Source organism: Pyrus communis, chromosome 15 (genome assembly GCF_041283825.1).
Source record: "Pyrus communis isolate YQ-2024b chromosome 15, ASM4128382v1, whole genome shotgun sequence".
In the NCBI taxonomy this organism is placed as follows: Eukaryota; Viridiplantae; Streptophyta; class Magnoliopsida; order Rosales; family Rosaceae; genus Pyrus; species Pyrus communis.
In genome coordinates, this window is record NC_142579.1 from 14979118 (window position 1) to 15004743 (window position 25626).

The window sequence follows — 25626 nt, forward strand, 5'->3', positions numbered from 1 at the left end:
CCATTGGGTGGACTTTGGCCGATATCAAGGGCATAAGCCCTACCACATGCATGCATTGAATTCTCATGGAAGAAGGTGCCAAACCATCAAGGGAAGCCCAACGTCGACTCAACCCACCAATGATGGAAGTCGTGAAGAAGGAAATCATCAAATTACTTGATTGTGGCGTCATCTATCCTATCTCGGATAATTGTTGGGTTTCACCGGTCCAAGTAGTTCCCAAGAAGTCCGGAGTCACGGTGGTGAAGAATGAAGAGAATGAACTTGTGCCTACACGCATTCAAACCGGTTGAAGAGTGTGCATTGACTATAGGAAGCTAAATGCCGCAACAAGGAAAGATCATTTTCCTTTGCCATTCATCGATCAAATGCTTGAAAGGTTAGCCGGTCATTCCTTTTATTGCTTTCTTAATGGTTATTCGGGTTATAATCAAATTGTCATAACGCCGGATGATCAAGAAAAGACCACCTTTACTTGTCCATTTGGTACTTTTGCATATTGTCGTATGCCATTTGGTTTATGCAATGCACCGGCCACTTTCCAACGATGCATGGTAAGTATATTCTCGGATTATGTTGAGAAGATAATTGAGGTGTTTATGGACGATTTTAGTGTGTTTGGAGACTCATTTGATGATTGTTTGCATAATCTCACTTTAATCTCGAAAAGATGCATGGAAACTAACCTTGTTTTGAATTGGGAAAAATGTCATTTTATGGTTAAACAAGGCATAGTTTTGGGTCATATCATCTCTGAAAAAGGAATTGAAGTTGATAAATCTAAAATAGATCTTGTACGTTACTTACCCTCTCCTACTTCGGTTAAAGAGGTTCGTTCTTTTCTTGGCCATGCAGGATTTTATAGGCGATTTATCACGGATTTCTCCAAGATTGCACAACCCTTATGCCGTCTCCTACAAATAGAAGTGGCTTTTGAGTTCAACGAGGAGTGTGAGAAGGCATTCAAGCATCTCAAAGACATGCTTACCACGGCACCCATTATCATTCCACCAGATTGGACGTTGCCTTTTGAGCTAATGTGTGATGCATCCGATTATGCAATAGGGGCTGTTTTGGGCCAAAGGAAGAATAAGCAACCGCACGTCATATATTATGCTTCCCGGACCTTAAATGATGCTCAATTAAACTACTCTACCACTGAAAAAGAACTTATTGCCGTTGTGTTTGCTTTAGATAAGTTTCGTTCATATTTACTTGGCACTAAAGTGATTGTATATTCTGACCATGCAGTTTTAAGGTACTTATTCACCAAAAAGGAGGCCAAACCAAGGCTCATTCGATGGATGCTTCTTCTCCAAGAGTTTGACATTGAAATTCGAGACAAGAAAGAGAGTGAGAACGTGGTTGCTGACCATCTAAGTCGTTTGGTGTGCAATGGGGACTCTTTACCCATCCAAGAGACATTCCCTGATGAGCAATTGATGTCCATTAAGGTATGTGAACCTTGGTATGCCGATTTGGTGAACTTTTTGGTGTCAAAACGTGTTCCAAGTACCATAGCTAAGACCAATGTGATAAGCTTAAGAAAGAGGCACGGTTTTATGTATGGGATGACCCATATTTGTGGAAGTTTTGTGCAGATCAGATTGTTCGTCGTTGTGTGCATAATTGTGAGTTTAATTCAATTCTAACCTTTTGTCACACTTATGCATGTGGTGGACATTTTAGCACACAACGCACTGCCTTTAAGGTGTTAGAATGTGGTTTTTATTGGCCTACAATCTTTAAAGATGCTAGAACTTTTTGTTTAACTTGTGATCGTTGTCAACGAATGGGAAATATAGGTGCAAGGGACCAAATGCCGCAAACACCCATCTTTAATGTTGAAATTTTTGATGTTTGGGGCATTGATTTCATGGGCCATTTCCCATCTTCGTTTGGTTTTACTTATATTTTGTTTGCGGTGGATTATGTCTCAAAATGGGTGGAAGCCAAGGCCACCCGTACTAATGACTCTCGAGTTGTTGCAGATTTTATAAAAACTAACATCTTTGCTAGATTTGGGATGCCTAGAGTGCTTATTAGTGATGGAGGATCTCACTTTTGCAATCGTACAATCGAGGCATTGCTCAAGAAGTATCAAGTCACACATAAGGTTTCAACACCTTACCATCCTCAAACCAATGGCCAAGCCGAGGTGTCCAATAGAGAAATCAAGCAAATCTTGGAGAAGACCGTTGGGCCAACAAGAAAAGATTGGAGTGTGCGTTTGGAGGATGCATTATGGGCTTATAGAACGGCTTACAAAACACCCATAGGGATGTCTCCTTTTCGGCTAGTCTATGGCAAGCCATGTCATCTCCCCGTGGAGTTAGAACACAAGGCTCATTGGGCAATCAAGACATTCAACATGGACATAGATGCGGCTGGAATGCATAAGAAGTTGCAATTGAATGAACTTGAGGAGATTAGGCGTGAAGTGATGCGAGAATTATACGCACACAAATTAAACCCTCTTTTTATCAATTGTAGTAAGTATGTAAGTAGGGATCGTTCTGGACCGGGGATTAGGAAGGATTGTTAATCACTTGGATTTGACTCAAAAACGTAAAAACACAATATAAAACACTATACTAGACTCAAAGAATGCAAAACTAAACTTTAAAACACCAAAACAAACCAAAAGACTCAAAACAGCACCAAAACACTCAAAACTACCTTAAAAACACAATCTGGGCAATTTTGAGCACTTTGACTACTTTGGACGAATTTGGGAAATAAATTGATTCAAAACACTTAGAAACACAAACTAAGACACTTTCTAACTAAATTGGACAATAAAGTAAAGGGGGATTGAGTTTTGGACGAAATTAAACTAAATGCACAGATTGCAATTTCAAGCAGAATGTAAATATGAATTTGATGGAATTGAATGGATGGGAAGCTAACTAAGGGGTTTATCTCCACACATGTTATACTTGCATATAAAACGATTTCCAATTGCTTTTCAATAAACCATGAATTCTCAACGCCCCAGATTAACCGTGAATTGCACTAATTAACCCTCAGATTTTCCTAACGTTATTGAATTGGATGATTGCATACGACAATCCAAAACATTCCCCACAAGTTCCCTATATGAATTGCATAATAGAGATACAAGCAAGAATCATTAAGTTCTTTGAAAACCATAAGCATTGACGAAGCACTCGTTACTATGAACTGCATGAAACTTATGCCAAGAATTTACTTAACGCAATTGAGATCATCAACTTTTACTACTTGTGAATATAATTCCATAACGATTAGGTGAAATTTCCTTATATCCTAGCATCCAATTTATGCATGATAATTAAGCGTACACTCTCAACCAACACACACAAATCAATGTAATTCACATAGATAAGTAAATTGAATTCACAACTTATGAAACGTAATTAGAAGTAATCAAATCATATCGCAAGCATAAACATGTATTTCGAATCCCCCCTAGCCAAGGGGGGGTTTAGTTCCTCATACGTACAAGACAAAGAGAATTGAAATTAAACATTGAAATCAAAGGAAAAGAAACACCTAAACATTCCAACAACTCAAACTTGAATTGTATGAACGTTTAGGCCCTCTTCTCTTCCTCTTTGTTGCGGCACAAGGTCTAAGGATAGGTTTTGGGGTGGTATTTGTATGGAGGAATGGTTGTGTGATGGTGTGAAGTGTATGAATTTCTGGAATAGTGGAGGAATGGGCTTCAATGGAGGAGAAATGCTGGAAATGGAAGGTTATGCACAGCTTTGAAGTGATTGTGCTGAAAATGAATGTGTGATGCACGGCTCAAGGGATTGTGTTTTGTGTCCATTTGTGTATGAATGCATGGGTTTTTATAGGGGGAATGGGAGAATATGTGGCTGATTGTTTAAGAGTGCATGTGGCTCTTATGATTGAGAGTGCATGTGGCTGAAATAATGATGGAAAAACAGCTAGGATGAATGATGATGAATGCATGTGGATTAGGTTGGAAAGGTGTGTGGAATGGCTGGAATGTGTGGTGATTTGCACGGCACAAAAGGTGGAGCATGTGAGTGACAGCTAGGTGAATGATTAAAGGGGTGCTGCTAGGTTGGAAATGCATGTGGAATGGCTGGAATGAAGGGGGAAGCACGGCACAAAGGGTGGAGAATGAATGTGTGGCTGATTTGTGGTGCAATGATGAAGGAATAATGTCATGGTGGCTGAAATGTGGTGCAATGATGAAGGAATAATCTGGAAATGCAAGGGGAATGCACGGATTAGAGAGGATGGGTGAATATGTGGTTGAATGGTTGAATTAAAAGTGAATGAATAATGAAATGGGAAAGCATGTGAGTGACAACTAGGTTGAATGATGATGAGTGCATGTGGCTGAATGAAAATATGTGAATGAATGAGAATATGGTGCGGCTGCAAGGTTGTAGTTTAGGGTGTTTGAGTGAATGGCTGAGATGGTTTGATGAATGAATGTGTTTAAATGGTTTAAAACAGGAAACAAGGCCCTTCCTTGCATGGCAAGGAAGGGAAACACCAAGGGACACACGGCAAGGGTTTTAATGTTGCAAAGGGCATTGTTTTGTGACCTAGAATAGGTAGGAGTCCTTGATATTGCTCAAACATAAGATCTTTAGGTCTTCAATTTCGTCCATTCCTTTTGCTCCAAACATAAGCTATCCATTCCAAGTCCAATTTTGCTCCAAAATGCTCCAAAATGCATCTTTTTGCTTCCTTAGCCATATGAACCTAAAAACACACGAAAATGGCTTAAACTACTAAAACAACTAGGAATTAACAATATAAATGCACGAAAACAAGCTAAGTAAGACGCCTAAATATGCTCATATCATGAAGCATATGAGAATGCTTGCATTTACACGGAAAAGACCAAGGCTTTCCATGACAAGATGATCTGAAGCAAAACATTCTCCATAGGGCAAAAAGTTTTACTTTTTAATTCTCGCCTTCATTTATTTCCTGGTAAGTTACGTTCTAAGTGGATTGGGCCCTTTGTTGTTACTAATGTTTTTTCATATGGCGCAGTTCAAATCCAAAGCTTGAGGAATGGCCAAGAATTCAAGGTGAATGGGCATCGTTTGAAGCCCTATTATGCAAATGTTGAAGGGCAGGTTATGGAGGACATCACATTCCATGCCGTGGGCTCCAATTGAGGCTAAGAAAAATGTTCGTCCGGCTGCACGACGTTAAAGTAAGCGATTATTGGGAGGCAACCCATGCATTCAACTAGAGAGGATTTGGGCAATTCACCAATTCATTCCACCCAATCAGATTTGCGTTCCTAACTTTCTATCTCTTTATTGTTTTTATTTCGTCATGTTAGTTAGTTTATATTGTTTGTTTGAATGTGAGTCTTTGTTTGAAACATTAAGGACAATGTTTGATTTAAGTGTGGGGGGGTAAACAAGTTGTTTTTGCATGTTTTTACATGAATTTCGTGGGATTTTATTACCTATCACTTATAATGTTGTTTCTCATTGTTTTTAAGTGTTTTTAGAGTGCTTTGAAGTGTTCTCATGTCTTTTGTTCAGAAAAACCGAAAATTTACAAAAAAATTGCAAAACAGTTTTGAAAAACCCAAAAAGAGTTGTTTTAAAGTTGTTTTTGTGTGTTTGTTTGTGTCTTAGGTTACCTTCCAACACAATGATGAGGATTTGGTTTTTAATTGCATGACTATTAAAGAATGTTGTAAACATGGCTGGAAGTTGATTTATGCTTTGGTTTATGCTTGGTTATGGTTATAGCTTATGAATTCACATATAATTACAAAGAGAAAATCAGTTTTTGTAACATGCTTGAAGGAAGGAACTCAAACTAATGCTACATCCTTGAGAGACTTGAGCCTATAACGTTCTTTGGAGAGTATAATCTGTGATTTCTTGTTTTATAAAGTCATTGCATGATCTCATCATTCTTTGCTTGGTTGCTACTTGGAATGTATGTCATTATAGTTCCAAATACAAGAACTCATGCCCATTTCATTCAAAGCATGATATTGATTGCATAACATACAATAAGAGGATTCCTAAGCACAAGAGGATTCCTAATGAAATAAGGAATCCTAGTCAAAGAAGGTTTCCTACTTGAAGTAGGAAAGTTAAGCCAAGGTTTCCTATTTTGGTTTAGCCTTTCCTAATCCTTAAAGACTCCATGTTTCAGCAACATTAAGGACTTCTATCTATTCTAGGATATAAACCAAGTACTTCCTTGCAACCCAAGTTCCTTACCGTGCCTCCCTTAGTGTTTCCCTTCCTTGCCGTGCAAGGGAGGGCCTTGTTTCCTATTCTAAAGCATTAAAACACATTCCCTTTTCATATCAAACTCAGCCATAACTTACATACCTTTTCTGTTTCAAAATCTTTGCCTAATTTCAGAAATAAAGCACAATCCCTTTCTTGCACTCCTTTGCCACAAGTTACATGCATTTCCCTTGAATTTCTGACTTTGTGTTTCCTTTTCCTTAGGGATTTGGAGTTACATCCTTTCCTAAACTAAGTAATAAAGCCTTAGGATTCTTTCTTCCATATAAATACCCAATCCCGCACCCTTATTGAACCCTAATCACCCTTCCATACAACCTGCCTTCATTCACTCAGAAACACAACCTTGCCGCAACCTTCCATCAAACCTTCCACCATTCTCCTACTTCCAATACTTCCAAACCTTCACCCAAGCCTCCATACACCATCCTTAACCCTTGCCGCACCACCCTACCCTCCTAAATCCATCCACAACCCAGAAAATCATCCACAATTCACCCTAGACTCTTGTGCCGTGACTTAGCAAGGAAGAAGAGGAGAAAGACGAAGCCTTGGACGTTTGTGCATTCAAGTTGGAGTGTTGGAACGTTTTTAGGTGTAATCTATCTTTTGTTTTCAATGTTTAATTCTATTTTCCTTTGTTTTGTTATGAACATGAGAGGCTAAACTCATTTTAGCCTAGGGATGCTTTGAAACCATGATTACGTTCATAATATGAGTTGATTAATTCCAGTTGTGATTTCATAAATTGTGAATGCAATTTACTTAACTGTTTGATGGATAACTTATTCTTGTATGTTGATTAGGGAGGCCTACTTAATTTGCATGCTTGAATTTGATGCTATAATATAAGGGAGTTTCACATAATCGTCACAACCTTATATTCACAAGTAGTTAAGGGTGTTTTCACAATCAAGTTAAGTAAATTCCTAGCATGAGTATCATGATGTCATAGTTACAAGTGCTTGGTCAATACTTATGATTTCCATTGAACGTAATGATCTTTGATTGTATCTCTATTATGATGTCATGTAGGGGACTTTTGAAGAATGCTTTGGGTTGTTGTATGATGTCATCCAATCCAATAACTTAAGGGAAATTTGAGGGTTAATTAATGATGTCACGGTTAATCTGGGGTGTTGAGGTTCATGGTTTATCGGAAAAGCAACTGGAAATCAATTTATGTTTGAATGTATCATGTGTGGAGAAGTATCCCTTGGCTATTTCATCATCCATTGGTTTTTCTTAATTTCATCAAAATCTGTTTTAAGTTTTTAATTTACTTGTTTTTCTTTTAAATTCGTCCAAAATCAAATCCCCTTTACTTGTTTCAAATATGTCCAAAAGTGTGTTTTTGAGTCTTTTTAGTCAAAATTAATTGTATTTTCGTCCAAATTAAGTCCTAGAGTCTAAATTGAGTCTTTTTTATTGTTTTGAGTTGTTTTGAGTTTTTTTAAGTTTGCTTTGAGTCATCCAAGTTTAGGTAAGAGTATTTTGAGTTTGTTTACGTGTTTTGAAGCATATTTTTACATCTTTGAGTCAATTTCCATTAGATTAGCAATCCCTCCTAATCCCCAGCCTAGAACGATCCCTACTTATATCTATACTACAATTGTCAAAAAGGGGGTTTAATTTGAGTGCTATCTTTTATCACATCAACCATACTTCATGAAATATGTCAAAGCAACTGGAAAGACCTCAATGTCAGATGTGATCACTGCTACGACTACTGAATCCTGAAGGAGCGCAAAACATAAAAATTTGAGTGGATGAAAAATAAAGGTTTCTAAAAGAATTTTATTTTTTGAAATACTAACCCTCTGTTTTGAAAGCACATATAATACTATATATAATTTCTAAAAAGCCAAGAATGCCATAAAAACTTAAATTTGATTTATATACCTAAATGCACTGAGAGCTGATAATTATATATGTATTGAGTTGATACTTATTAGTGACATAGCATACAATATCATCCACTAGCTGTGGCTAATGGAAGCTGGATAATATAATCATGTCATTGCTTAGTAATCTCTAGGCAATGATAAGCTGAGAATATAATTATAATCATGTCATTACCGAGTAATCTTGAGGTAATGACAAGTTGAGAGTATAATTGGGGTACCTCAATACACATGTAAGCTGATATATGTAATCATACACTAGTCGTAGCTAGTGGAAGCTGGAAATATAATCATGTCATTGTCGAGTAATCTCTAGGCAATGACAAGTTGGAAAGACATGTCCATAATGTGGACAAACAAAATAGTCATACACATGCAACCTATATCCTACAGCCGTGGACGTGGTACAATACTCTAAATCTGTATGGGTGTATGCATGCCACAAGATAAGTAATAAAGAATCCAACGTTCATAAAATCATCATCGTTATAAATCATAAACTATATATCATGAATTATACACCTGGTGGTAAAATCTCGACATTTGTCAAACTCGTAAATCATAAGTCATGACTTTGAAAATATATCATGAAATCGGTGAAACCGTAAAATATAATTGAAATTCAATTTTATCTACACATGCTTAGAATTTAGATAAATAAGATATTTTTGAAATAAAAGTTCACTCACAGATCATCAAGGAAGTCTTCCTCAAGTTGGGTATGTCCTCTAGGGCCTTTAGAATTGATGGCATCTAAGCATATAAAATGACATATTAGTGAAATGCATCTAAAATGATTGAATTTGGAAAAATGGAATGCGAATTTGGAATCAGCGAGTTGAATTACCTTAGGATGGGTCTCGAGCCAAAACTAAAAAAAAGTCAACAGTCAACGTTGATCGGTTAAGGTCAGTGGTCAACCTTAACTCAACTCGCCTGAAACCTCATCGGTTTCTGGAAAAATTCACTAGGAAATTCAGAGAATTTTTCAACTTCGTTCTCACTTGATTCTCATCCGAATTATGCAATCCATATATGAAAATTCATCCACTCAATGAGACGATCACAAATAAAGTGGTTTTAGGCCTTACCTCCACTAGAAACGACGGGAAACTCGCCGAAAAAAAACTCCCTACAATGAAGCTCCAAAAGGTGCATCTAAACTTTGAATTTCAAAAAATGAAGACCATGGTTGAACTTATGGTGACGAGAGGAAGACGATGGTGATTTTAGAAACACAATCCATTGAGGATTTTGAGGTTGTGGTTTTTGTGTGTGTCATCGGGGAGGAGAAACCAAGAAAGAGACAGAGCTTTCCAGAAGTAAGGAAAGAGGTAGAAGGAAACAAAAATATCCCCTTCTTAGTGGGTCCCACTGCACCTATATAGTCAATTAGAACTCTCCATAAGTGGAAAGAAATGTACAAAAATGCCCTTGCATTTAACGATTGATTATGGCCTTAATAACCCAAAGCATTGACACTATCCCACCTGGGTTATAAGTGTTGGAAATCAAGTTGTTCCTTGATTGATTATGGCCTTAATAACCCAAAGCATTGACACTATCCCAACCTCCATTCTCAATTAGTTAAGGATGTTGATTAGTTTGATATTCTTACCTAGATGACACACCAAATGTAGCTACACTTTTCATTGTGGTCCTTTCAATATATTGTGACATAAGAGAAGTAAGATTAGCCATTTGAGCTTGATTAGCAATTGCCATGTCTTGCTTCTCTAGTAACTGAAATCAAAGAAATAAACTAAATCAAAAATCAAAAGAAAAAACAAATGAAAAACATAGAGCGGTAAGCAATTTTACTATTCCCTGGCAACGGTGTCAAAATTTGATGTGGTAGAAACTAACACACAAATTAAACTCTGTAAATTATGTAATCGTAGTATGAGTAAGTAGGGATCGTTCTATTTTGAGGATTGGAAGGGATGCTAACCAACACAAATTAAACTTATAAAACTGAAAACTAAGTTAAACTAACATCAAAACAATGACTGGGGGGATTTTGGACGAATTTAATTAAAACAAAAGTAAATGGCAACAAGTAAATTAAGTTGTGAATGAAATATGGATGGAAGGATAGCTAAAGGATTCTTCTCCACACATGAAACATATGCATACAAATCGATTTTCAGTTATTCTTCCTGTAAACCATGAATGACAATGCCCCAGAATTTCCTAAATTCATTGAATTGGACTCAGCGACTCGACCAAATTATTCTTCTCAAGTTCCCTAACTATGAAAAGCATGATTGAGATACATCTTGAAGATCATTAAGTTCTGTGAAAATCATAAGCATTGAAAAAGCATTTGTGACTATGACAAGCATGATACTCCTGCCAAGAATTTACTTTAACTTAATCATGACTAGTGACTTTTACTACTTACAAATATAAGTTCATAACAATTAGGTGAAATTCCCTTATATTCTAGCATCAAATCCCTGCATGCAAACTAAGTATGCATCATTAATAAACATACAAGAATAAGTTTTCTATAAAGAAGATAAGTAAATCTCATTCATGTTTTATTAAACAATAACCGGATGTAATCAATTTATATAGAACATATGATCATGGCTTCGAATTCACCTCTAGATAAAAAGAAACTTAGTTACACATGTTCATCATAACTGAAAAACAATTTAAAATAAACATTGAAACTTAAAACAAAGATAGAAAAAACTTTGAAAAATCTAGCAACTTCAATAGATGAATGGCAGGTGCGGCACACTTTAAGTCGCTGCAGGAATTTCATATATATGGGGGAAATAGCTGAATCCAAGGAGGAAAAGATTTTGGCATTTTGAATTATTTTAGGACTCTAAGAATCAAGTAGAAAGTGTTGGAATGTGATAAGAATTCCTCCTTGCAACTGGAGATAAGATAAGGTTGGATAAGATAGGATAAGATAAGATAAGATATGATAAGATAATGTTCCTCTCCAAATAGGATTCCTCATTCTTGTGTAATTCCTTACCTTCCAAGCCTCAACTTTAATTTATCCAGATTTTAGCATATATTTAACACCATTTAAACACCAAAAATGTCCAGCCCATATGTTATCCACGCCAGTTATCCAATCCAAGTCCAAAAATGCTCCAAATTGCTCCATTTTGCCATTTATTGTCATCTTTACCAACTGGACCTACAATAGTACGAAAATAATTTAAATTACTACAACAAATAGAAATTAACTAAGTAAATGCAAAGAAATAAGATAATAAAGTCACATAAGTATGCTCCCATCATTTTGAAAACACATATAATACTGTACAAAATTTCTAAAAAGCTAAGACTGCCATAAAAACTGAAATTTGATATATACATGTATGCACTAAGAGCTGATAATTACATATATACTGAGTTGATACTTACCGGTGACACAGTATACAATATCTCCATTAACCGTAGCTAGTGCAAGTTGGATAATATAATTATATCATTGTCGAGTAATCTCTAGGCAATGACATGCCGAGAATATTAATCACGTCATTACAGAGTAATCTCGAGGTAATGACAAGATGAGACTATAATTATGGTACCCCAATATAATCATCCACTAGCCGTAGCTAGTGGAAGTGATAGGAGCATATTTATGCGACTTTGTTATCTTATTTCTTTGCATTTACTTCATTAATTTCCATTTATTTTGGTAGTTTATGTTATTTTCGTATTATTGTAGGTCCAATTGGTAAAGATGACAATAAATGGCAAAATGGAGCAATTTGGAGCAGTTGTGGACTTGGATTGGATAGCATATGGGCTGGACGTTTTTGGTGCTTAAATGGTGCTAGACATGTGCTAAAATCTGGAGAAATTAAAGTTGAGGCTTGGAAGGCAAGGAATTACACAAGAAAGAGGAATCCTAATTGGAGAGGAACGTTATCTTATCTTATCCAATCTTATCTTATCTTGTCTCCAGCTGCAAGGAGGAATTCTAATCACATTCCAACAACACTCTCTACCTGATTTTTAGAGTCCTAAAATAATTCAAAAAAATCCAAAACCCTTTCCTCCTTGGATTCAGCCATTCCCCCTTGTATATATGAAATTTCTGCAAAGATTTAAAGTGTTTCATGCCTACCATTCATCCATTGAAGTTGCTGGAATTTTCAGAGTTCTTTCTATATTTGTTTTAATTTTCAATGTTTAATTTAGATTGTTTTTCAGTTATGATGAACATGTGTAACTAAGTTTCTTTTTAGCTAGTGTTGAATTCGAAGCCATGATCATATGTTTTATATAAATTGATTACATCCAGTTATTGTTTCGTAAGACATGAATGTGATTTACTTATTTGCTTTATAGAGAACTTATTCTTGTATGTTTATTAAGGGTGCACACTTAGTTTGCATGCAGGGATTTGACGCTAGAATATAAGGGAATTTCACCTCATCGTTATGAACTTATATTTGCAAGTAGTAAAAGTCACTAGTCATGATTGAGTTAAGTAAATTCTAGGCAGGAGTATCATGCTTTTCATAGTTACGAATGCTTTGTCAATGCTTATGATTTTCACAGAACTTAATAATCTTTGAGATGTATCTCTATCATGCTTTTCATAGTTAGGGAACTTGAGAAGAATAATTTGGTTGCGTTGCTGAGTCCAATTCAATGAACTTAGGAAAATCTGAGAGTTAATTAGTGCAGTTCACAGTTAAGTTGGGGCATTGTCATTAATGGTTTATAGGAAGAATAACTGGAAATCAATTTTTATGCATATGTTTCAAGTGTGGAGAAGAATCCTTTAGCTATCCTTTCATCCATATTTCATTCACAACTTAATTTACTTGCTGCTATTTAATTTTGTTTTAGTTAAATTCGTCCAAAATCCCCTCAGTCATTGTTTTGTTGTTAGTTTAACTTAGTTTTTAGGTATAGAAGTTTAATTTGTGTTGATTAGCATCCCTTCTAATCGCCGAAATAGAACGATCCCTACTTACTTGACACACCCCGACCTAAATCAGGGCATGACGGCTAGCACGCCTTGATTTTGGTTTGAAACCGTGAGGGCGTGGTAGAGGCCCAAAGCGGACAATGTCATGCTACGATGGAGTCAGGCCCGGGATGTGGTGGGTCCCGGGCCGGGATGTGACATTACTCATACTACGATTGCATAATTTATAAGGTTTAATTTGTGTGTTTGTTTCTACCACATCAGGAAGCTGAAAATTTAACCATCCACTAGTCATAGCTAGTGGAAGCTGGAAATAAAATCATGTCATTGCCGAGTAATCTCTAGGCAATGACAAGCTGGAAGGACATGTTCACAATGTAAGAAGCTGAAAATACTCATACACATGCAAGCTATGTCCTACGACCATGGACGTGGTACAATACTGTAAATTTATATGGGGTATGAGTGCCACAAGATAAGTAATAAAGAATCCACCATTTATAAAATCATCATCGTCATAAATAATAAATCTGGTAGTAAAATCTTGAAATCTATCTAACTTGTAAATCGTAAGTCATGACTCTAAACATATATCATGAAATCATAAAATATAATTGAAATTCATTTTTATCTAGGCATGCTTAGAATTTGGATAAATAAAACATTTTAGAAATAAAATTCCACTCACTGATCATCAAGGAAGTCTTCCTCAAGTTGGGTTTGTCCCTTTAGAGCCTCTGGAACTGCTCACATTTAAGTATATAAATGACCTATTAGTAAAATTAATTTAAAACGATTGAATTTGGAAAAATGGAGTGTGAATTTAAAATCCACGTGTCGAATTACCCTAGAAAAGGTCTCGGGCCGAAACTCAAAAAAATAAGCTGTCAAAATAAGGATTTCTTAAAATCGTGGCTTTTCGTAACATAGTATCCCCTAGCTATAAAATCCGTGTAGTTTTCAAAATCATATTACGGATAAGAAAGAAAACCAAATCAGTATAAAAGCAGTTATGCTAAAGATACACGTGAATCACATATATCCAAACAATGTAACATAATATGCTCATAAAAAATGCAGACACAAGTCCACGCAAAAAGTAGCTACATGAATAGGCTAGGTGTAATAATCTACACTCGATTATTACATACACATGAAGCTGGTGCTAAACGCATCACATACGAGTTCTAGATGCAAAAGCAAGTAGTACATACTACACCTACAATGGATCTAATATCAGTGCAATGTGAACATACACGTGAAGCTGGTCCTGACATGAACGAGTACTACAAAAACCTGTGTAAGCATGCATGATAAGCATATAAAATATGTAAGATCATGCCATCATAATTTCATAAATCTCGACATCAACACGTATACTAGTATCTATGAGTAAAAGCATGGCATGAGGTAAAAAAATATTGCATCGCAATAGTTATGGAAACTATATATATGATATTCGTTCAAAAATAAAGCCCACTCACTGATACGTCATCGTGTCATAGCCACCTTGCCTTGGCCCTTACTTAGCCTCTGAAATCCTCAGGATAAATGTCTTCTATAAGAGAAACCACTATACTAATCATTAAGCTACTCAAAACTTGTAAATACTAGGGAAAAGACTCGAAATTCCCTTGTTTGCTAAAAAACAAGGATGTACTTAAAAACGGGTATATGCACCCGCATGAGCCACCATGCATCTGCACATGCTGATATCGGTGGCAGTCACTGGTGGTGCAATATTTCATCGTGGTTGGCTGAAATCTTCCAGATTATGGTCACTAGATGAAATATTTTGTCGGCATCAAACAATATTCAGTTAACAGAATACTCTGTTTGAATCTCGTGGGAATATGGATTTTTTACTTAAAAATTTCACAAAACCTGTTAGCCTCGTTTCTCATTCATTTTTCACGTAATTTATGTCAAAATGAAGCTTGGGAGATGAGGAACAAAGTTTTACCTAACAAGAGTTCAAAAGATGGTCGAAAATGGTTAGAAATTTGCCTGAAAGTCTCGACGTGAGATTTTCGGATCTTCTCACTTCAAGTGGATCCTAGCTCGAAAGTTTCGAATATGAATCTAAAAGTGATGGTGAGTCTTTTGGCGGTGATAATCTCATCCAACTCGATGAGATTCGACTAGAAAAGCTTGTCAAATTTTCTACAAAACTCGTTAGCAAAATGCACAGTTAAGGTTTGAGTTGAATCTTCATTAAGGTTCGAGATTTAGTGGCATGCAAACCAACAAAATAAAACAGTAAAAGAAGTATCCAGAAAGTGATAAAGTTACTAAAATGCCATTGATGTCACAGTTTTGTAAAACCTCCGTTTTAAACCAAAATCCATTTCACTTGCGCTTACGCATTCCTATCCACGAGTACTACAAGAATATGGTAAGAAAGGAGACCAAGTAAGAAATGAGCTCAAATATACAAATATGATTTCCAGTTAGCAATTTCAGGGCATTTTTTGTAATTTCACAACTTTTTGGAATAAAATACAATAAAATCATGGACGTGTAGTAACACCAACTAACCTTTCCACTGGCGCTGCAACCGCTGTCGTCAGTGCCACCCCCACTACAATACATTTTGGACATGGTTGTGTACAAAGGAAAGGGATCCTCTCCAGATCCCTTTCTCCTAATCTACCAAATCAGGAAATTCGTGCCGTTGAAAAATGATTCAAGGCTACAAACAGAAGCTCACTTTAAAAGTTATAATAACCTTAGCCATTGGATCAAATTTCAACAACACGGATTCTCTGATTTGGTGGATTAGGAGAGGATCCCTTTCCGTGTATAAATACCATCCAAACTAAAAATATTGTCAATTTACCACTCAAACCCTATAAGTTTAGTGAAGGTGTACCATCTCTGTCAATTTTTGTTAGAAATTCCGTTAAACTTAGCATGTCTTGCAGACATGATCACTTTTTCATACGTATTTTGACCACCCCATGGATCCTAGACGACTTCGAGTAAGAATTTCGTTGGCTGTCGTCTTCAATTAGGCGGATGATATGTGTCATGAACTTAGTCACTGAATTCGAGGAAACAGAAATCTTGAAAATGGTCTTACATAGATGATATGATTTGACTAAATTTAACAAAAAGTAATGTCGACGTATTCAGATTAAAGCATAAATTTTGGGGGTAAATTAGCAAGATTATAGTTTGTACATTTTTTTTCCATAAATGTCTTGCAAAGTCTGTGGGGGCGAATAAGAGATTAAAAAAAAAAAAACTCAGGTGGGAGGGTTGAAGACTTCTCCTACTTGTTTAAGTTGAAGGGATAATATAATTTTAGATGGGAAGAATGTCACTAATTTTTTTTTTTTTTTTTGAACAAACGATATTATTTACACTAAGAGCAGTTTTAGCGTGGGAACCCTCCCCCTCGGCAATACATTATGCTATCCACTCAGTGAACAATAACTGCCCTTAATGAACAGTAATCGCATTTTGCATCTCCACCGTTGCACTTCAATAGCCCTGGCAATAGGCAATAAAATATTATTATTTTTTTATTTATAAAATAATACAAAATAATTTTATTTCTAATTTCGGATAAGATTTTTAATCGTTCTTGTTGTGCCATATGTCATTATCCGAAAAGTTATAAAATAATACAAAATAATTTTATTTGTAATTTCGAATAAGATTTTTAATCGTTCTCGTTGTGCCACATGCCATTATCCGAAAAGTTATAAAACAATTTTATTTGTAATTTCGGATAAGATTTTTAATTGTTCTCGTTGCGCCACGTGTCGTAAAATCCGAAAATACAATTATTGGTGATGGATTTCCCATAAGATTATTAATCAATCACGTCGTGCCACGTGTCATAATCTGTTTACAATCTTTGAGGATAGATTTCCATCAGATTTTTAACGACTGACAGCATGCAACGTGGCATTATCTACAACCTAATCCTTTCTGAATCCTCCATATAATCCACCATCCATCCTCACAAATCTCACACCAATTTTTTCAAGATCACTATTATTATTCATAGTTTCTGCTTCCTTCTTCACCAAAATCTCTATCATTATTCATAGTTTCTGCATCTTTCTTACAACGTCTTCTTCTTCCTCAAGGATGATGTGGGAAATTGATTAGCAAAAGGAAGAATTGTTTAACTAATCAGAAGGAATGTTCAATCTCCAGATGGCCTAAAATGAGAGGGAAGATTATGAGGAGCGTAGAAGGAGAGATGACGAAGCAAGAATGGCAAGAGCCTCACATTCCCATCGAGTCATCCAAGCTATGGGTCAGATCTGCAGGCCCATCCGTTCCGGAAACCTTGATAGAAGCAGGCAACGATGAGGTACAGAACTCTTGGACGATTACTTTGTCCGTAGTAGTGCATTCCCTAATACGTACTGTAGATGTTGTTTTAGAATGGAACGACATTTGTTCAACAAAATCGTGATTGCTGTTTGCAACCATGATTCTTACTTTGTGCAAAAAAAAAGATACTTTTGGTGCTATGGGTCTTTTTCCAGAGCAAAAAATTATTGCTGCCTTGCGGATGCTCACATATGGAGCATCTGCAGACCAAGTGGATGAGATAACGAGGATGGGGAAATCAACCATTCTTGAGTCCCTGATGAGGTTTTGCGGAGCAATCGAATCTATCTACACCGCAGAGTACCTCCGGAAACCTATTGACATGGACTTGCAAAGGCTTCTGAAGAAGGGCGAGATGCGAGGTTTTCCTGGGATGATTGGAAGCATCAATTGTATGCATTGGACGTGGAAAAATTGTCCAAGTGCATAGCAAGGTGCTTATGGGGATAGAAAATGAGCAAAAAGTATCATTTTGGAGGCGGTGGCATCTTTTGATACATGGATTTGACACGCCTTTTTCGGGGTTCCAGGAGCTCAAAATGACCTCAACGTCCTTGCCCAATCCCAGTGTTCAATGATGTCCTGCAAGGAAAGGGACCAAAAGTCACGTACTGTGTCAACAGACGTATGTACGACGGGCCATACTACCTAGCAGACGGCATTTACCCAAGGTGGTCAACATTTGTCAAAACAGTGCCACGTCCGTGAAGTGCAAAGGAAAAAGACTTTGCAAGCTGTCAAGAGGGGTGCAGGAAGGATGTGGAGCGTTGTTTTGGTATCCTCCAAGCTCGCTGATCGTCAGAGGTGCTGCTAGACTGTTTGATGTAGAGTCGCTTCGATCCATCATGATGACGTGCATCATTCTTCACAACATGATTGTGGAAGACGAGTACGATTATGATGCCGTTGATGAATATGAGTTAGACATGATGAACAATTCAAGAACACGTATATATTGTGCTCATGACGCCACCTAAGAACCCGTGCAACATGAGCCATTAGAAAGGGATGGACATTACAATGAATTGATCATTCAACGATATAATGCACTTCAAAGGCCATATATGCACAATGCCCGGCAAATTGATTTGATAGAGCACCAGTGGGAATTGAAACAATCTCAAGATACTTAAGTTCATTTAGTGTGTTTATTTTTATGTTATTTTTGGTGTGTTTATTTAATTTTATTTGGTGTGTTTATTTAATTTTTAATTGGTGTGTTTCTTTTAGTTCATTTAGTGAATTTTTTGTTATTTGGTATGTTTATGTAATTTTATTTGGTGTGTTTAAATGTCTTTTGAATAAAGATTCACTTAGTATAAATAAATTACCAAATTAAATAAAGTACTAAAATTAATAAATTGGAAACTACATAAAGTACTCTATTCAATAAATAAGAAATTACAACCCAAAGTGATTGGAAAATTATGGGCTCCGATTACAAAAAGTACTTTATTTATCATCACTTAACCAATTTGTGATGCTAGGATGATCTTCTCTTGTCGTGTTAGGACCATCTTTTCTTGCTCTCGCTTCTCTTGCACGCCTCCTTCGCACCACATCCGCTTTCTCCAACTGCCAAAAATATTTAGAATTTGGAGACTTCCCTTCTAAAGGCGTGTTCATAATGTCACGATCTCGTTGAGCCATTCTTTCTTCTTGCCTAAGTAGCTATCTTTCTCTCTCATTAGCTTGAAATGCTTTCTCAACAGCTGCAGCATTTGCCTCCTCTCGAGCCTTATTAGCCTTAAATTTTGCCATTTCCTGCATCAAAGTCAATTCACCTTGGCAAGCAAGTTGTTCCATATACTCTGCATAATCATTCTTCGAAGCACTCCCTTTTCTCTTTGAAGCCTTCTTACCTTCAGGCCTAATTGGATAACGGGTCTATCCCGACGCTTGTTCAGGGGGGGTGTTTTGGGCACTTCTTCTCCTTCATCTTCATGAACATGCGGGCCATGATCAGGTGTAGAGTGTAGAAGGGTGCTGTTCATGAAAACTTTTGGACTGACATGCACAACTTTGAATTTAGGACAATCTTTGACAATATTTCAACATTCCCACTGGTTGAATGATTTATTTTTGGTTTTGGTTTTGGTTTTGGCACCATACCAAGCTTTTCGAATATTATTACTGGCTTGTGCCAAGGCGGCTCTCCATGCACTAAACGATTGGCTAAGTAATTTCCAACGAGTAGACATTGATTCTTTGGTTCTTTTCTCACCCATTTTCTTAAGATAATTGGTATGAATAAGACTCCACATTTCTCGCAACTGCATCTCATTACCCGTAAGTGAACTATGAGTAATTTCAACCCAGCTAGTACACAACGCAATATCTTCAAGAAGCGTCCAATTTGTACCTGCATCAGTAGTCATTTTGTTGAACAAAAATTGGATTGAAACTTTGAGAGAAAGATAGGAATTTGATTGAAAGTATTTGAGAAAATATGAAATTGTGGTGTAAGGTAGATGATAATGAGAAGGTATTTATAGAAAAGTAAAAACAATTTTTTAAAAAAATTTTCAGATTTTTTTTCAGATTTTTTATAATTTTTTTTAAAATTTTTATTGAGCTAATTAATATTTGCCGTTGGATTTTAAAAAAAAATTGAATTCCAACACTCCAGATTGTGCCACGTGTCACAACGATAACTTTTCTTAATTTTAAAACAATTTTTTTTTATTTATTTATAAAGAAGAATAATATCAACCGTTGATCTCAGATCCAACGGTTGATATTAAATAAGATTTTTTTTATTTTTATTACCGTTGCAAATCGGACGGTCCAATTTAAAGAGCCGTTGAGATCGAACGGACCGTGGGAAGCCACGTGGCTTCCCAACGGTAACCTCTTCAGATTGCGATGTGTGCCCCATACGCTAAAAAGCTATCGGTTGACGCGCCCCCACGCGCTTGATAGAAAAAAATATAAAATTGGGCTGACGCCAGGATGACGTTAGCCCTTGCGTCACATCCACTTGGGCTCTCAGGCTGGCAATTCCTCACAGGCCCAGAGCTCGGCCCTCCACTCTCCCTCGGGCTGCCCACACTGAAGCTTCAAGGCCGAGCTACTTGGCCCTATTTGGTCCACTGTCCCCGAGCACCAGCCCACGCTGGAGTTGCTCTAAGAAAGAAGATGGTGGGTTTAACCTTACAATGAGCTATCAATATAGTAGTTCAAATTTACCTTTGGCGAGAATCAAGCCTAAGAGAAGAATAACTAGATTGTAGGATTAAGTGGTAAAGTTGAAGGCTTCTCCTTTTTTTTTTATCATTCTTTCTTTCTTTCTTTCTTTCTTTCTTTCTTTAGTACAAACTAAAATCTTGTTAGAAATAGACATTACGAGCATAACGGTTAAGTTTAGGGGATTATATGCTAGTGTTAATCCAAAGACATGATCTAAAAAATGTTTGAGGTCAAAAAAGGGTCTTTACTCTCTGTTTATAATCGTATGGTCCCAATACGTTAGTTTTTAAGACAAAATTTGCTGACGGGCGCTTATTTTTATTTAAGGAAAATATTAAACACACACTTGTTTAGCTTCTCAAATACCTATATACAATCACGGTAGTTGAGTTATTTGATTTATTTAATTCGATAATCAAACTTAAAAAAGGGTGATGAGAAGTTATAAGTGATGTGTGAAATTAGCTCTCTTTACTTAGAAACAAATTCCGAGTGCAAATTGACGGTAGGATAATCAGGCCCTTTATCCAAAGGGATTCTTATTTTGGGGTAAAAAGGGGAACTAGTTGTTTTGCCCACTTCGTATTTCAACGATCCGAACTCTCTACATTTTGTAAGTGTCGATTCATAAATCATTCTTTCAAAAATTCAATTTAATCTAAAATCATTTGTCTGTTTAATTATTACGATGAAATTTCATTATTTCTTGTAGAATAAAGTATTCGTCAATTTCTTTGAATTCAATTAGATGTCTCAACTTTTTTTCAATTTGGCTAATATTTTATAAGAATGAGGTATGGACCCAACTTGATAAATAGACGGTTCAGTCCTGGGTCGTTCACCGAATTTAAGCCCAAATCCATAACCTAGCGTTTTTCATTTCCAAGGTCTCCTCTGTTATTTTCACACTGTCAGTGTTCGGACGCGAGGCTCGCGAGGGAGGAGCATGACGAAGTTCAGAAAGCTAAACCGACCCACGGGTCACCGCATGTCCATGCTCAGGTACCTAATCTCACTGCTTTAGGTTTCGAAAGCCAAAATATTTATGTAATTATTTATTTATTTTTCTAAAATTGAAAGACTTATGTTGGTTTGATGCGCAGGACGATGGTGTCGCAGTTGGTGAAACATGAGCGCATTGAGACCACTGTTTCCAAGGTACCTCTTTTTCTTTTATCTCCCTTCTCATTCTTCTATTTACTTGTTGGGATTTTCCCTTATTTTACAATTTTAGGGGTTTTCTGGGTTTAGGGTTTTAGTTAGTTTCTTTGACTGAAACAAGCAATCTGATTATGTATTCTGCTCTGTTTTATGATTTTGTATTTTTTGTGATAGTTCCATTATTATTTTTTATTTGGTGCCTGAACCCTGATACATTTTTGGTGCCATGGTCCTACAAATGTACAAGGACAAAAAAGTTCAGCATTAGCTTCAGAGTTTCGGGAAATTTGAATATGGTTAGAATCAACAAAAAGTCATTAACTTTACGTTTAAATGTTTTGTTTGTTCTATTTGCAGGCCAAAGAGATCCGACGCGAGGCTGATAAAATGGTGCAGCTTGGAAAAGATGTATGTATTGATTCTGCTATAACTGTGTTTAAATATTACATTTGTGGGTAGTTTCTTGCAAATCTCTACATTTTTATATTTAATAATTATTTTTATAAAATGAAGTTTTCGTTGACAGAGATTTATGTGAGCTATAGTCCATTGAAGAGATTCTTAGAGTGACTGTTTCGGTTAACTTATAGGCCCTGCCTCTCTTTCAATTGCAGAAATTAATAGGTTTGAAATAACCCGCCTTCTGATTTTTTGTATGAGGAGCACGTGCTTGAGTAACTCCTAGTTGCAAGTTTGTAAATTCTTTAAATTGTGACGTTATTTCAATTAGATAGAGACTTTTATGTAATCTTAGATAGGCCAACATGAGATTGAAATGTGAGGTTCAAGTATTGGAGTGAGGTTGAGTTGCATGAATATGCTCATGTTATCCTTTCTCATGGGATCAAGTATTGAGATTTTTGAAGTTCAAAAACATGTAAGGTGCTTTTATTTGGTAGTCTATAGATGTTCTGTGGACTTCCAAATAATCTCAAGATAGTGAATCTTTGATGATTCAATCGCCCAGTGTTCTTTAGTTGTTGGGTGTGAAACATAATGAATGTTTGATGATTCAATCACCCTTTGTGCGTTTGTTGTTGGGCCTTGCATCAGTTTTTTGATCAAAGCCTCACTAGTTATTTGAATGAAAAAGGCTAGTCGGACTATTGTTTGGGTCAAAATATCTTCCGAAATGGATATGTTTATATTTGGTTAAAGAGATTACATATACCTTTTTATTTTCTTTTGGGTTTGGGAGAAGGGGGTGTAATTGCGGGATGTGAACCAATATCTGCCAACAGAATCTACAAGCAAGATAGTATCTAATTGAAATCCAAGATACCCAATGCCCAATAAATCATGCCCCATAGAACCCATACTGTCAGTCAGCTTTGAGCTTCATGATAAATATCAATTATTTGAAAGTCTTCTATATTAACCAGAACTTGGTAGTTTGACACAGTTGTTTCACATTCGTGAGTGAATATTTTTATGTAATTTTCTTTTTTTTTAATCTATAAACACTTTATGAGGGTAGTTACCAAAGTTCTAACTCAATGTTTGGCTATATGAACATGATGAATTGGAGTTTGAAACATGCTTCTGTACTATAGTTGTGCGGTGCAAAGTTCTGGAAATATCTTTACCGTATATCCACATTTTATGGCTTTTTATCTCACGTGATTCTTTTCTCTTTCAATATTGAGACAGGGCTCCTTGTGTGCCGCAAGGCGTGCTGCTGCTTTTGTGCGTGGGGATGATGTACTTCACAAGCTATTTACAGAACTGGCTTATCGATACAAGTGAACCTCAAACCCCTTGTTTTTTTTTTTTTTTTTTTAAGTCTTCCGTATTTTCATTTGTTACATTTATTGGATATTATTTTACAGGGATCGAGTAGGCGGATACACAAGACTACTTAGGACTCGTATACGAGTTGGTGATGCTGCACCTATGGCCTATATTGAGTAAGGCTGCTATTTATTCGTTGACTGACGTATGTTTGTCAATCTGGCCAATTTAAAGACTTGTAAAGGTGGTAGGTTCTACCCATGTCCAAATGCCCAGCCTAAGTAAAAGAGTGTAAGGCCACCCATTTTAACCTTTGGATATAAATGGCCCATTTACGACTGTATAGATTTGAATATATAGGCATACACAAATCCACCCATTCAGAACTGATCAATTCAAATCCAAAACAAAATCAAGCGAAGTCAAAGAAATGTCAAATGAAATCAAGCACCAAAATGAATTATTAAGAATATTCTCAAAGAAAAAAAATTCTTAAGAAAAAAATCAAAAGCGGTTTGATATAGCTTTTTTTTGGGCCTCTGGCCCTCATATGTACCAAAAGGATATTTATTGGGAGTATGATGATTAATAAATAATCTAAGCGCATTTGGTGTGTGTGCATGCCTTCATTTTATGTCGGTAAATGGTAATTTTGCATTTCCTCTGCAACTGCCTTTTTTGCATCTTTGTATGCTCGTCTGCCATTCCGAATTCTTTTTTAGTAGTGATTGTTTTGCTTAGAAATTTATGCGGACATTGAATGTCCAATATGTGATGTGATGCTTTCTAAATGTTACCCGGACATTGAATGTCCAATATGTGATGTGAAGTGATGCTTATTATATGTTACCCTCACCATTCTTGGGATGGAAAAGCAAGAGGAAGAACACCCTTTTCATGGAAGAAAATGGGGATTGAGAAACATAAGCAACACGGTTTACTTGTCTAGTACAGCTACCTCATTGATTAAATAATGCACTTTCTTCGGTATTTTTGATAATATTTTTAGTAGTAACGAGTGCAATTCTATCAATTAGATATCTCTAGTAGCTCACAATGGTTCATTGACTGTTTTGATCAATACCGGTTGATGTCGGGCTACATTTTGACCATGTGTTGGCATACTTGTATAGGTTCATCGACAGAGAAAATGAGCTCAGACAATCAAAACTACCAGCCCCTCAACCACCAGAGAGAGTTCCTTTAGATCCTTGGGCAAGATCCAAGCTTTGCAAGCGGTTTGCACCTCCTAAAGAAGATAAGAGCTCTGAGATTTGATTTGCTGTATTGAGACTTTATTTCTGTAGTTTACTAAGTCGCCGATATCTTATGATTCCGTCGAGAGAAAGTCTTCGATTTTTCGTGGTTCTCCTGATAAGAAGTCTCTGATTTCTTGTGAATCGTAGGCGCAGATTGTTCTGATTATTGGCATGCATCATAATGCAATGATATACAAATCTGTAAGCTCCCCTTTCATCAAATTACTTAGGAATGAACAATTGCGTCGGACTCGGTATGCATTTGGACGTGGAGTCGAGAAGTTGATGCACATCAATTTTTATTTATTTTGTCATTAAAAGAAGTTGATGGATCATTGAAGTCATCGTTATGTGCATGTAGCAAACAAATTTACAAGCATGTCACCTGTTTGTTTTGGAATATTCTTACTCACCACCCGAGGGTGATGCTTGTCACTCTATTTATTCTATTAGATGGTTTAAATTTTGAGATTTATGTAGTAGATTGACACAAATTTCAAAATTTCAAACTATCCAACGATGATAAATAGGATGGTGAGCAAAAATGAACTCCACTTGTTCGCATGATAAACCTTTACGTGTCCTTGCAACACTTGATGGATTATTCTTTGTCACGTAGTGGATTATTCTTTGTGTTATCATATCGATGGATGATAAGGTTAATATGTCCCAATTATAAGGCATATTAAAAATAGGGTAAAATGTGGTTTAACCCCTTGAACTATTAAACCAGTTGAAATTGACTCCCTAAACTAATTTTTTAGTAAATTAACCTATGAACTATTTAAAATCAGCCAATTAACCCTTTGCTATTAGATTCCATTCATCATTCCGTCGAATTCAAGATCAAATTA

At 36.3% G+C, this 25626-nt stretch overlaps 1 protein-coding gene and 1 pseudogene across 1 annotated transcript; one reads left to right on the forward strand and one right to left on the reverse strand.

Moving 5' to 3' along the window:
- Positions 1-19095: 19095 nt before the first annotated feature.
- Positions 19096-19810, reverse strand: LOC148690563 (uncharacterized; annotated as a pseudogene).
- A 1653-nt stretch (positions 19811-21463) lies between these two features.
- Positions 21464-25174, forward strand: LOC137736938 (uncharacterized). The gene is made up of 6 exons (XM_068476267.2): positions 21464-21623; positions 21725-21779; positions 22140-22190; positions 23433-23524; positions 23612-23689; positions 24647-25174. Exons 1-6 carry the CDS (start codon positions 21568-21570, stop codon positions 24789-24791), a joined length of 477 nt encoding a protein of 158 aa, XP_068332368.1. The 5' UTR covers positions 21464-21567; the 3' UTR covers positions 24792-25174.
- The last annotated feature ends 452 nt before the right edge of the window (positions 25175-25626 follow it).

Bases quoted from the DNA above. Each gene is read 5' to 3' on its own strand.
- LOC137736938 (XM_068476267.2), top strand. From the start codon at position 21,568: ATGACGAAGTTCAGAAAGCTAAACCGACCCACGGGTCACCGCATGTCC. The intron at 21,624-21,724 runs GTACCTAATCTC...TTTGATGCGCAG, and splicing joins CACCGCATGTCCATGCTCAG to GACGATGGTGTCGCAGTTGG. The intron at 22,191-23,432 runs GTATGTATTGAT...ATATTGAGACAG, and splicing joins TGGTGCAGCTTGGAAAAGAT to GGCTCCTTGTGTGCCGCAAG.